Below are 12,590 nucleotides of genomic sequence, written 5' to 3'. Positions count from 1 at the left end.
AAGACCGAGACATCAAAGAACATTCAGTCCCCTCCTCACCCCATAAACAGCCTCACAGTCCTTTCCATGAGAGCTCCTGGCAAGGGAGCAAAGCTCCTGTGATTTATTTCCTAAGCAAGGTAAGTCCAGAGAAGGGAGGGGAAGCACACACACCCAACGCATTTTTTTTTTTTAAATTTTTTTTCCAACGCATTTTTAAACCCTGTTTTAATAACAAATGACGAGTGAAAACGAAAAGTTCCATTCTGGTGAAATGTATGTCACCATCCGATCCCCTGAGTAGGAAAGGGAAACCCCCGCAGGACTGGTGTGGGGGAGGGGACAGGCCTGAAGGAGTGTCCCAGGCCCAGCCTGCTGCGGCCCACAAGAGGCCTCTGTAGACCAGGCTTTCTGGAAGCCTTAATTGTCCTGCCCTACAGGTTAGCCATGTCCCTTTTTAGTAAGAGTATTTAAAAAAATGAAGTGTGTGTCGGTCACTCCTTTAGTGTATTTTTCTGGGATTCCTTGGAAATGCCCTCCCGCGACTCTGGACTCTCGGACTCTCTCGACTCAGGAAAAGACACTTAATCACCATTGCCTTTTTCCTCTCCACGGGCACATTCCAGAGTGTGTCCCCCAGGAACACCCTGCAGAGTCAAGCCCTTGGTTTTTCTCTAAAAGATTATCAGCAGACTTCTCCCTGCAGGAAAGGAATTTCTCTCCTCTCATTAGCGCTAAAACTGGCTCCTTTGCCAAAGGCTCCATTAGCTACCAAGCTGCAGGTAACCCGCTTCTTCAAAAGGGCACTGAAAGAAGCAGAGCCTTGATCTCATACTTTGGACATCCCAGGTCTCTAATCCACCGGGCTAAACGTAACATTAAATGGTTCTCCATGTTCACTCAGGCAAACCACCGCCTGCCCTGTGCCTGCAGGAGCCACGAGCACTCACTCTCCCTGGCAGAGACGCAGGCCACTCGGCAAAGAACAAGACGGACGGAGGTGGTCCCTGTCCCAGGGGACAGCAGGGACAGCAGGTCCCTGTCTCAGGCTCCTCCTGAGCCAGCTGGGGCGTGAGATCGGACCCGGGACACGTGAAGGTGAGCAGAACCCGCCTGGCCAATGCAAGGGTCTGGGAGTTAACTGTTCGAAATCAAAGACTCCAAGGTTTAGAGATCTGTGCCCAGGAACTGCTCTGAGATGAAGATAAGGTCTGAAACGACCTCCCATCACTCTATTTAGGGCCTGGGCTTCTTATCCTTCTGGAGCTAAGCCAGGCCTAGCTGTCTGTCCAAAAGCATAGAGTAAGAAGCATAATTTTCCAGGACATACGGCGATGCAAACCACAGTGTTCTAATGGATATCTAAGATGATCACTGAGGAGGGGGAAGAGTGACATCAGCAAACATACGGCAGAGCTGATGGCATTTTAATAAGCACACGTATTGCTTGTAATGTAATTGTAACATTTTTTTAGTTAACAACTACAATTAAAGTGACCTATCAAATACTATTTATGAAAACCTTCCTCTGATGGTAGTTACAGAAATACAATGGGAGCCTCTGTAACCAAAAGACGGTTTAAGCAAAATGAGAAAGGACGGAGACTCTTTCCTATGCTTAACTTCCCTAATGTAAAGAGCATTTAAATGGTTCACTTGACTTGAGAGTTTTTATTTTTCATTGATGGGTTTAGCTTCCCTAATGTTGTATACTATGTTTTCCTTTTCTTAGTCCAAGAGCCCCCGAAGCAGTGATCCCATCAGCTGTGGGAGAGCACACCAATGAGATCACATCAGGGACAAGGCCACAAAACAAAGACTTGGCCTGTAGTAAAATGGTAAACACTTGAAGACACACACACACACACACACACACCCTGGTTTCGATGGTATTTCCTGGTAATTCACTCCGACATAAGACTCCACTCATAGGTGTCACTGCCCAAAGCTGTCTTTGCAACGGGGACCTCGCCCTAGTATCACAGTGACTGTTGAGGGAAGAGAGCAACCGCCACTTCCTGGTTCACTTTCAACACCAAACTCTCCTTATTTCATTTGTTCATTTTTATCACTGCCTCTCCTACCACTCACCCCCTACCACATGCAACCCATCACACAGCTCAGGCTGACCGAACCGGCAAGAGATTTCTGAAACGCAGCCACCTCTGCCCATCTCCTCGGCGGTCACCCCGGTCCAGGCCACCACCAACCGCCACCTAGGTCGCTGCGCCAGCCCCTCCCATTCTTGTCTGTGTGATTCCAGGCTAGGCCAGGTTCAAATCCACTCTCCACCCGACAGCCACGGCAATCACACTGAACAAAGTGGCTCACACCAACCCTCTGCTTTCAGCGCTCTGTGGCTTCCATCCCTCTTAAGTGAAGCCCAGCCTTCTTCAGCTACATCATGCACAACCCTCCAGCTTCCAGAGGTTCCCGCCTCAGGGCCTTTGCACAGGCTGCTCCTCCCCCCATCGGGCCCCCTCCCTCCACTCTCGCCTAGAAAAATCCCTCTTTATTCTTCAGCGCTCTGCCTCAGGGAAGCTGTCTGCAATCTCCTTCTTTAAATCATGTCCTTCCTGCTCTTTTCTTTTTTGCTACCCTGTTCTCTTCTTCTGCCGTATTTATCACAATACATGGTTATTTATTTATGTGTTCATTTGTTAATGTCTACTCCCCCACAGGGCTCAGAGCTTCCTGAAAGCAGGGATCATGCCTGTTTTGTTCACCATGGTTCATACTGTATATACAGCACCTGGCACATGGTAGGTATGTACAAATGTTTACTAAAAGAATGGATGAGCTTTAGAAATGAGAAGGAAAAAGGCAGTTAGAACTTTCTCCATGCTAACTGAATGTCTTACAAATGAAATCGTAAATAATACCATCGAAAAAACATGAGGGAACATCTTCCACTCCACCTGAACGACTCTGAATTGCTCTCATTTTTAATCATTTCACTCAGGTTGCTACAAACAGGTTAGGGCTGTTTATCCCAGAACCCACAGAGAGTTCCGCACTGAGCTTCAGTTTCCTACCTGCAGTGGGAGGGCACTGTGGCTGGAGACAGGTAGGAGGGTTTCCAGTAAGGCCCAATATTATTGCTAAGGGAAATTCCAAGAAAGGAAAAACTTAACCAGTAACAACATTGCTCAAATTTTCCAACCTGTTACGAAAAACCTAGATGTGCCTCAGAAGCCCAAGGGTATAAATCCAAACACCGGCTGCTTATAATTTGTGATTTGTAGCTCACTACAGTCACTACTTCTCTGCATCCAACTACCTACCCCTCATTTCTTTTTAAAAACCTAAATTTCAGTTGGCAACCCATTCCTGCATTTTCCTACACTTTCGGTTCTTCAAAATATCTAACCCTTTATAATATCCAAATCCTTTCATATGTAACTGAATTCCCTATTGAGTCTTCATTAGATATAAGAACAAGACTCTCTGTCACTCACACACTCTCTGCATATCGGAAAGACTATTACAATATTAAGTTTCATGGTATTTAGTTACACGATGGCCTTCTAGTCACCAAGCTGAATATCTGCTTTAATCTGTACTTAGATTATTTCCTCCACATTCTGATGCTCTTCGTATCCTAAACTACGTGAGACTAGAAAGAGGAGAGGAGAATCTCACCTGTTGGTCACCTGATTCTATCTCGCAGGTTCATGTCTGTTTTGTGGTCATGGCACTTAACTAATTCCTATTTAACCAAGACCCACTGAGACCCCAGGTCCCAAACAGATGTATAAGTACAAAATCAATTCAAGTTTTCCTAACCAAAGGGCTACACATTCTGCCCTATTAAACATATATGTCAGCTTCTGTTTGGTGTTTTAAAAGTGTGTGTCATCACAGTAAATTTGAGGTCAGCAAATTCTGAGTCAAGATAAAAAGCACATTCGCTTGACTCCAAATAAATATGACAGATGGGGCTTATCAAGAAATCAAATGGAAATGTTAGCGCAGTTAGCTCTTAACGCCTTGAGCTTCTGGACCCAGGACAAAAGTCATACTCTGTTGCAGCAACTCTTCTTTGCTAGAAGAGAACAGACAGACAGACACACACACACACACACACACACACACACACTATCTACAGGTAGACACACATACAATATCTACAGACCAAGATTTCAGCTTTTCTTTCTAGTTGTTAGTGCCTAAGCTGGAATCAAACCATTAATAACTAGTTCAAATAACTTTCCTAGCCCAACTAGTTTACCTCTGCCTCTCAGTGTCTATCTTATTCTCCAAATCTCGGCAATCTTGGGCACCCAGGTGGTAACACCCAGGCATCAGACAGGCTTATTTTAACTGGGTTCCCCCAGCATCTTGGAAAGTCCCAGAAAGTGGCAGATGGAAAGTTTGCAATTCTACCTGCCGGTAGAGGACCAAAGAAGCCTTCCTTTGCAGTCATAAAAAGCCATCAACTAAGCATCATCTTCCTGCCAGTTGAAACTGTGACTAAGTGGTGATCTGCTCAGATACTAGAGACAGGAGAAACTGTTCAGGATCACATGGGAGAAGATGAGGAAAATAAAGATGCAGAGATGGAATGCCTCCTGAAAAAGACCCAGCTTAGGGAGGTTTTCGGAATCTATACACTGGCCCCATGAACCCAGGAACCCAGAAACATAAACACCAATTAAGTCTGGCAACACACTCTATTTACAAATAGGGAAACCTGGGTGTTTAGAGACAGAGCAGCCCAACGGTGAGTCAGGACCACAGCGGGCACCAGACCCAGGACTCTGGAATCTGCATCCCTGGCAGGGAGATACAATTTGCCTTTCAAAGGGATAAAATGTCCACGTAAAAACAGACGGCAGAGATAGAAGCGAAAATACACACGTATTGGGATGGGGCAAGACGAAAAGGACAGCCAACAGGGCCCATTTGAAGCTGGAAAGGAAGCTGACCCGGGGCCCCAAATGTCGTTTAATCAGATGGAAAATTAGCATTGCTTCAGCCCCTCCTTAGCGAAAGACACTGCTCACCTTATGGCTTGTAAGTTGATGCCATGAAATACCTCATCCATCCTCACATCAAGGCTCTCTATTTTTATCTGATTTGAATTCAGAAATGCCTATTCATCTTGGGCCAGATAAGGTAATCAGATATTCCAATTGCAAGCATGCATGCTGAATCGACCCACCCTACAGTAAAGGGGCTAACTACAAACACTCTGGATTTTCCTGTCTTCCTCACAAGAGGAAGCTGAAATATTTAAACTATATGTATGTTTAAAATACACAAAGTGGGCCGGGCACGATGGCTCACACCTGTAATCCCAGTACTTTGGGAGGCTGAGGCTGAAGGAACCCTTGAGACCAGCCTGGGCTATAGTGAGACCCTGTCTCTGCAAAAACATTCAAAAATTAAGCCAGGCATGGTGGTGGACAGCCGTAATCCCAGCAACTTGGGAGTATCACTTGAGCCCAGGAGTTCAAAGTTACAGCGGGCTATGATCATGCTACTGCACTCCAGCCTGGGCAAGAGAGTGAGACCCTGTCTCTAAAAAAAATTAAAAAGAAAATAAAATACACGAAGTAAATCAATCAGTGTGATTCCTACACTGTAATATTTAAGGCCTAGCAAAGTAACCAATTAAACTAATCAAGGCTAGCCTTTGGTGTGTTTGATAAACATAATCCCCAAGTATTCCACTGGGTCAAGCACTGTCATTTCCAAACACCTGTGAAAGAGAACAAATCGGTAATACCTTGGAGTGAACTAGCTTTTGCTCAGCTTTTTCTGCATGAGAAAGATACCCTGACACAGAGCACCTAGACTGCACAGCTACAGGTGAGCTATGCCACCCACCAGCATTAGGACCAGAGAAGAGTGCGACAAACTCCAGAGAGACACAATGCCCAGTTTTGCTCAGGTAGGGGCCGACCCTGGCTCCCTCCGTCACTGGGAAATCCTTGCTAACATGGGGCTCAGGGCAAACACCACACTGTTCCAGCACTGTTTCTGGAGGGGCAAATTCTCTTCGCCAACCCCCTCGGCAGGTGAGAGAAGGGGTCAGCAATCTCAGGGCTGCGGGCATCCCTGGCTGTAAAAGCCCCGCTCCCTGGGTTAGCCTTTAGGGCAGGGGGTGTCAGTGGGTCTCCTGCCTCCCTTTGATCTTCCCTGCGTCCTGGCCCAATCATCCTCAAAGTGTCCGGTTCAGCGAAATACCCGGGAGGCTCCCACCCAAGTCGCGGCAAGTATCAGACACACTCTACCGCCCTGACAGAAGCAGTCCGCCTGCCCCTGCATCTGGTTTCAACTCATCAAAAATTCATCTGGCGCTTACTGTGTGCCAGGCGCAGAGCGGCGACCTGCGGATTCAAAAGCGCCCCAGATGCCGTCCCTGCTTCCAAAGGGCCGGCTGGGGCGGGACGGGGGAGGAAGCGGAAGCCAGGGGGGACACCACCGCTCGCCCGGGCTCCCCCAAAGGCCTCTCTCCACAGCGCCACGCCGCGCTGCCCCTCCCCCGCCCGGTGCCCTCCCCCCCCCCCCCCCCCCGCCGCACTCACTGCGTCCTCCTGCGGCCCTGGTCGCGGTGCAGCTCCCGCAGGTCCACCTCGGCGCGGCCCAGGAACTTGTCGAGGCCGAGCAGCGCGCGGTGCAGCACGGTGAGCTGCAGGGTGGCGGCGCCGGCCGGCACCGGCCCGGAGGACAGCAACGGCGGCAGCTCGAAGGTGGCCTCCTCCCGCCACACCGGCGCGCCCAGGCTGCGCTCCGACACGGACGTGGCGTACTTCTCCTTGCCCACCTGGATCACCGCGTACGCGTCGCTCGTGCCCCCGGGGCCCTTGGCCCGCAGGCCCCGCGCCTGCAGCACCGTCACCTGCACGTGGGTTGGGGACCACACGGCCCCCGGGCCCCGGCCAGCCGAGGCCGTTAGGGACATGGTGGCGGCACCGCGGGCGCAAGCAGAGTATCGCCGCACTCCGCGGCCTCTGTGGCCCGCCCCCCCAGTCCGGGCCCTTTAAGACTTCCGGCCACGCCCCCTCCGGGTCCCGCCCCGGGCACGCCCCGCCCCACCTGTGGCTCCGGCCCCGCCCCAGCCGCGCGGCCGCGCAGGGCTCCGGGGCGCGGAGGGCGGGGCCGGGGTTGAGGGTTACTGGGACTGCGCGGGGGCGTCGGGGATTCCGCTCCGCGCAGGGCCAGGCGGGGACCGGGGTCCTGGGCGGACGCGGAGCTGCCCGGGGCCCCCACCTGCAGCCAGACGCCGTTGCCGGTGTCGCCGCTGCACTGCGAGCGGGCGGCCTGCGGGCTGCTCTGCCCGCGCGAGCCTGCACCTGTGCGGTGCGACGGCACTCGCAGAACCCTGCGAAAGGGGACGATGGCGGTGCATGCCAGGGCTTGGCAGGCGCCTGGCACAGGCGACTGTCAGTGAACGGCCACTGTGAGGGTGGCCCTGAAGGCGTCCGCAGCCCACCCCTCTGCGGCCTGGGGCGCTGCCGGGGGCGGGGAGCCGGATCCGTGGGCGTGCCGAAAGGGGGAAGGCGCCGTGGGGCGGGGTGCCCTGCTTTGCCCGGCCCTCGCCAAATAAGGATAGGCTGGGGGAGGACGGGGGTGGGGGGGGAGAAAGGGGAACTGGGGACGGATTGCCCAAACGTCAGGACCGGTGGCGCCCCCGCCCCCTCACCCCGCGCTTCCCCGTCCGGCCCTTCGTGCGCGCCCTGGGCTCCCGCTCGGTTCCCTCCTGTCCCTCCTGTCCGCCAGGCTGGCCGCTTCCCTGCGGGTCTCGGGTCCTGCTTCAAACGCTCGACCGCTCGGTCGCCGGCGTCAGAGCGAAAAGGCCACTTGGAAGGTTTCGAAGTTTTACAGTGAGGGGCAGGCCCAGCACAGAGAAGGGACCTGTTCAGGGTCCCACTGCGACACTGGGACTCGGATACCAGCGTCCGACTCCCAACCTGGCGCGTGCTGCCCCGCACCCGCGCACCCCCAGTCTGGACTGCTGCGGCTGTCCCGCCTGGTCCCGGCCTCTCCTCCCTGCACCCCGCTTCCCTGGCCCGCTGGCAACCCTGCGGTGCTGCCTCCCTGTCCCTGCGGTAGCTTCGGACTAGACGGGGATTTCAAGACATTCCATTTTGGACCCACCCAAACGCTGGCTCCTCTATCTTCTGCACAAGCTCGTAGCCCAGAGCTCTCCCTACCTCCAGGCCTTTACTCACCTTGTGCCCTTGGCTGTCCCTGCCAGCCCACTGCAAGGCTTCGCTCGCATTTCTCCAAGGTGTGACTCCTTGTGACTCCCCAGAGGGCAGGGGCCAGGTAGTGACTTATTCACCTCGTCTCCCTCACAGTCTCCCTCACAACCCTGGTCTGCAGTAGGCACTCACTCGGGCAGTGCTATTGAATTGGAGAGTTTGCAAGTTATTCCAGCCAACCATGAGGAGTAGGAAGCGTTTCCTTTTACCATGTAGGAAATTAGAAGACAGACATATGCAACTGAGGTTTCCAATAAAGTTTTATTGAGAACTTGTTTTGCAGCAGGCATGTGCTAGCTGCTACTGAGAGCACAAAGCTGAGTGAGACTCCTTCCCAAGGCATACCATGATCGTCTAAAGGAAGTCCCAATGAGTAAAATGCATTGGGTGTTTTGAGGAGAGAGTGATTTCTCTAAGCAGGTGGATTTTTAGGAAGGCAGTGGCATTGAGCTGGGCCCTGAAGATATACCAGGGTTGATGGGCAGAGGAGGGAACGTTGGGAAGAGCAGTTCAGGAGGAGAGAACAGGAGACCAGCCTGAGCAAACCTATGGGGGCCAGAGGGTCATGGCATGGTTAAGGGTTGCAAAGCTGGAATGTAGGATATTTTAGGAGGGTGGGGAGGGGTGGAAATAAGACAGCCAGGGTGGGCTCAGATCCTGCAAGTCATGAACACCCGGCTAAGGAGTATACGCCACAGTGTTGGACCAGGTGAGCCAGCCTCCAGAGGCTTTTGAGCAGGGACATGATCAGGCTGTGCTCAGGTTGCAAGGCAGGTGTGAGCAGAAGGAGCCCAGCAGCCAACAGCAAAAGCAGGTCACAGCCAGATACGTGGGGACTGTCTCCCTCCCATCCCACTCTGCCCACCACCTCTTCCCCATCCCCGTGTCCTGTTGAAGTTGGTATCCAATTCAATAAAGAGTACACTTCCCTCTTGGTTGTCCCACCTTTCCAATGTGCCACTACATCCCCCCAAACAAAGTCAGAGATCTCGGGTCAGAAATGACCCAGGGTGTAAGTTCTTCAGCTCTGGTCTTCCCTCCTCCCCAACACTGAGGTTTTTAGTGCCGTTCCCTCAATAGAGAGCAAGGAACGAAACCCTGCTAGACAGCCTCCCAGGCTGAGTATGAAACAAAGCATCTCTGCCACTCATGGAAAGAATTAGAGGACAAAGGGGAGGGGGTGGTGCGGAGCACCTGTGACCTCATGTGTTTGAGTTTCTGCCAGATACAAATAGACTGTGGCCAAGGCCGAGGGGGCAGGTTGGAGGAAGGCAAGGCTGCCGGGGAGAGATCGAGATCCCCCCGCGTCTGACGCTGGACATTGACAGGGGTTAACTCAGGGGCTCACTCAAGGCAGGAATTGGAAATTGGTCAGGGAAGCACGCAGCCAGGGGCTCCAGCACAGGTGTCCTCCTCACGCCCCAGCTGTTGTTTTTCTCCTCTCTAGCAGGACGGGGCACATTGTCCCTAAGACTCACAGACTCACCCGGGAGTAATCATCCGTCTGCTCCCAATTTGACAGACTCATGGTATGGTCCAGGTGGGGGGATGCACAGGAACAATGACAAGGCAGGCACCCTGGCTGCCCACCTGTCCTGGAAGGACTCTACCCACCCCCCACCCCCCATCCCCTCCCGAAGGCCAGAAAACCCTCCCGGCTCACTGAGTTCCGGGAGTGTCCGTAAATACCTCCCCCAGCCAGGGTGCGGTGAGGCGGCTGCTCTTTCCTCCCACCCTGCCCCGCCTCTAGCTCGGACTGAAAGAGGAAGAGTTTCATTCTGCCCTGAGCACGTGGACAAGGTGCCTGGCAGGTTAGACTGGACAGGTGACACACCTGTCCTCCAAAAGCAGCAGAGCAGAGCGCCAGGACTCCCCGCCACAGTCACGTGGGGGCAGCCGAGCGGGGCAGTGAGACTGATGGGAAATGCAGAGTAGTGTTCAGCCCCGTGGGAAGAATTTCTCTCAATAAGAGAGTCTGTGGGGCCGCGCAGGGGGGAGGAGAGAAAAGGGATTCCAGGGAGAGGTTTGCGCCGCTGCCCTGCTAACTGCCAGTCGCTGTCCTCTCCCCACTCCCCGCAGGGGACACTAACTCAGAGCTTGTCTCTGGGGACTCCAGATGGGCTGCAGTGCTGCCCCGGTCCTGCACGAGGAGCAGAAAGAGGCTGGTGAAGGCTGCTTGTCTTTCTCTTGTGCCTCGGACTCTGGGGTGTGGTGACAAACGTCCACACACAGTGATTCATTCTCCCGGCTCTTGGTAAACAGCTATCCGGCTTCTCCATGTCCAGCTGCCACAGCCTCCTGCCCGCTTGGTTGACCCTGACGCCTCCCAGGTGTGGGCTGGAAGAGTGAGGGCTTCCTGCCTTGTGGGGTCAGAGGGGGAGGGGGCAGCTCAGTGACATCGGGCTCCCTCCCTTGCCCCAGTGGCTGTGGCAATGTGGAGCTCAACACTATGGTGCAACTGAAAAGAAGGTGATCTCAACAGGCAAGTGGCTAGCTATTTCTTCTAGAGCCTTGTCTCGACAGAATGGCTTTGTGTGACAAAGCTTGCATCCGAAATAACACAAAGGTATCATCTTTCCAATTTGTCAGGTCCCCTCAAAGAAGACCTTGGATCCCACACCTATAGGGCTATAAAAAATGGGTAACCCTCACCTTCCTGCCGTCTACACAAGCCTGATGCCTCTCTCATTCAGATTGCTCTTGTTCCCTAGCTTATGCCTTATACTGGATTCGGCACCTGCTTTTCTCACTGGTACTCATCTCTGAGGCAGGAAATGGGTCCCTCCCCTTTGTATTACCATTTCTAGCGTCCTCCCCAACCCTGATTCCTTGCCAGGAGAAGGCAGTACAAGTTAAGTAGAAGAGACATAAATGACTTTTAAGCCTTGAGCCTTCATCCATTCGATCCCTGCTGCTGCCACCTCTCGCACTACCCTGTATATAACCATTTTGTTTGGTTTGGGTTGAGAGTCAAGGTCTCACTGTGTTGTCCAGGCTGGAGTGCAGTGGCTATTCACAGGCGTGATCATAGCTCACAGCATCCTCGAACTCCGGAGCTCAAGCAATTCTCCTGCCTCAGCCTCCCACGTAGCTGAGACCCTAGCCGTCCTTTTAAAATAGAAGGTTTATTTTTTTTTTATTATGATAAAAAACAATATGTGACCATTGCAGATGCAAGCCCTGTTTCACCTTTCCAGAACCAGTTTTGTGGCATGGGGTGGGGAGTTGGGGGGAAAGGCAGAAGTTTTGAGTGTTTATTCCTCCTCGAGTTGTCCCGTTAAGAAGCTGCTTCTGAGGGTCTTGTAGTTTCCTGGCCTCTCTCCCGTATCAACCTGCTGGGTCCCCTGGACACAGTCCTCTCTGCAGCAGAGCTGGCCAAGAGGTAGGTAAGAGCAGCCCTGCCTCCCCTTTTCTGATGCCATGGGCAGAGTGACTTTTAATGTTTGTTTTTTTTTTGGTAGAGAAAGGGTCTCACTATTGCCCAGGCTGGTCTCGAACTCCAGGACTCAGGAGACCCTCCTCCTTGGCCTCCCGAAGTGCCAGGATTACAGGCATGAGCCACTGCGCCCAGCCAACTTTTGACACTATGGAATCACAGTGTAGGCCCGGAAGCTTAAAGCGGGGTCCCATGTATGAGACTTTACGAAGACCGAAAGGGGCACCAGAATGAGGCACTTCGCCCAGGGGCTCCCCTCTCGGGTACCCCACCTCCTCCGTGCTCCCGTAGTTCCCCCTGTGAATCTCCCTCACCTTTGGGAAACCACCCCACCCCTTACCCATCCTAGGATGTGTATCACTTCCCTAGGTCCGAGTCATTCACCCTGGAGTGACATTCTCCCCACCATCCCCAAGCGCCCGCACGGCCATGGGACGTAGCTTCAGCAGGGAAGGTTGGTGGCACTAAAGTCGTTTAGAACAGCTGGGGGAACAAATTGCAAAACATCCTGTTCCGCGGTGTGATTGGGTCCTCCAGCTCAAGTTTTCTTCAAGACCTGTTGGACCGAAAACATGTACATGTCCCCAAAACAATCCCTCCTGAGAGATACTACCACCAAAACCCATAATGAGAAAGAAAATACTGTCATTGTCATCCGTAATTTTAATAAACATATATATTGAAATCTAATATGTATGAAAAATAGAAGAAGGATGTTCATAGAACAGATTCTTTCAAATGTTATTTCACAGTGTTACGGGGGTACAGACATTCTGGTTACATAAATTGCTTCGTACAGTTTGAGTCAAAGTGGTGTGCCCGCAAAAAGAGATTTTTATTTTATTATTATTACTTTTTTATAGCCCGCTGCCCCGATTCAAAAAGAGATTGTTAAAACACGTTTCTTTATTAAAATATGGCGTAGCCATAATAAAGGGGGAAAAAATGAAAAATGTATTATA

General features: G+C 52.4%; 1 protein-coding gene across 2 annotated transcripts in view; it reads right to left on the bottom strand.

Moving 5' to 3' along the window:
* RAB11FIP1 (RAB11 family interacting protein 1) overlaps positions 1-6,936 on the bottom strand; it is a 30,279-nt gene extending 23,343 nt beyond the window's left edge. For both annotated transcript variants that reach the window (XM_020282678.2, XM_020282680.2), the window contains exon 1: positions 6,513-6,936. In XM_020282678.2, coding sequence (XP_020138267.2) covers positions 6,513-6,889 — 377 coding nt within the window. In that variant the 5' untranslated portion in view covers positions 6,890-6,936. The remainder of the gene's footprint in view (positions 1-6,512) is intronic.
* Between the last annotated feature and the right edge of the window lie 5,654 nt (positions 6,937-12,590).

Source organism: Microcebus murinus, chromosome 24 (assembly GCF_040939455.1).
Source record: "Microcebus murinus isolate Inina chromosome 24, M.murinus_Inina_mat1.0, whole genome shotgun sequence".
Taxonomy (NCBI): domain Eukaryota; kingdom Metazoa; phylum Chordata; class Mammalia; order Primates; family Cheirogaleidae; genus Microcebus; species Microcebus murinus.
The sequence above is the reverse complement of the archived record's forward strand: the minus strand, read 5'-3'. Positions and strand labels throughout refer to the sequence as shown.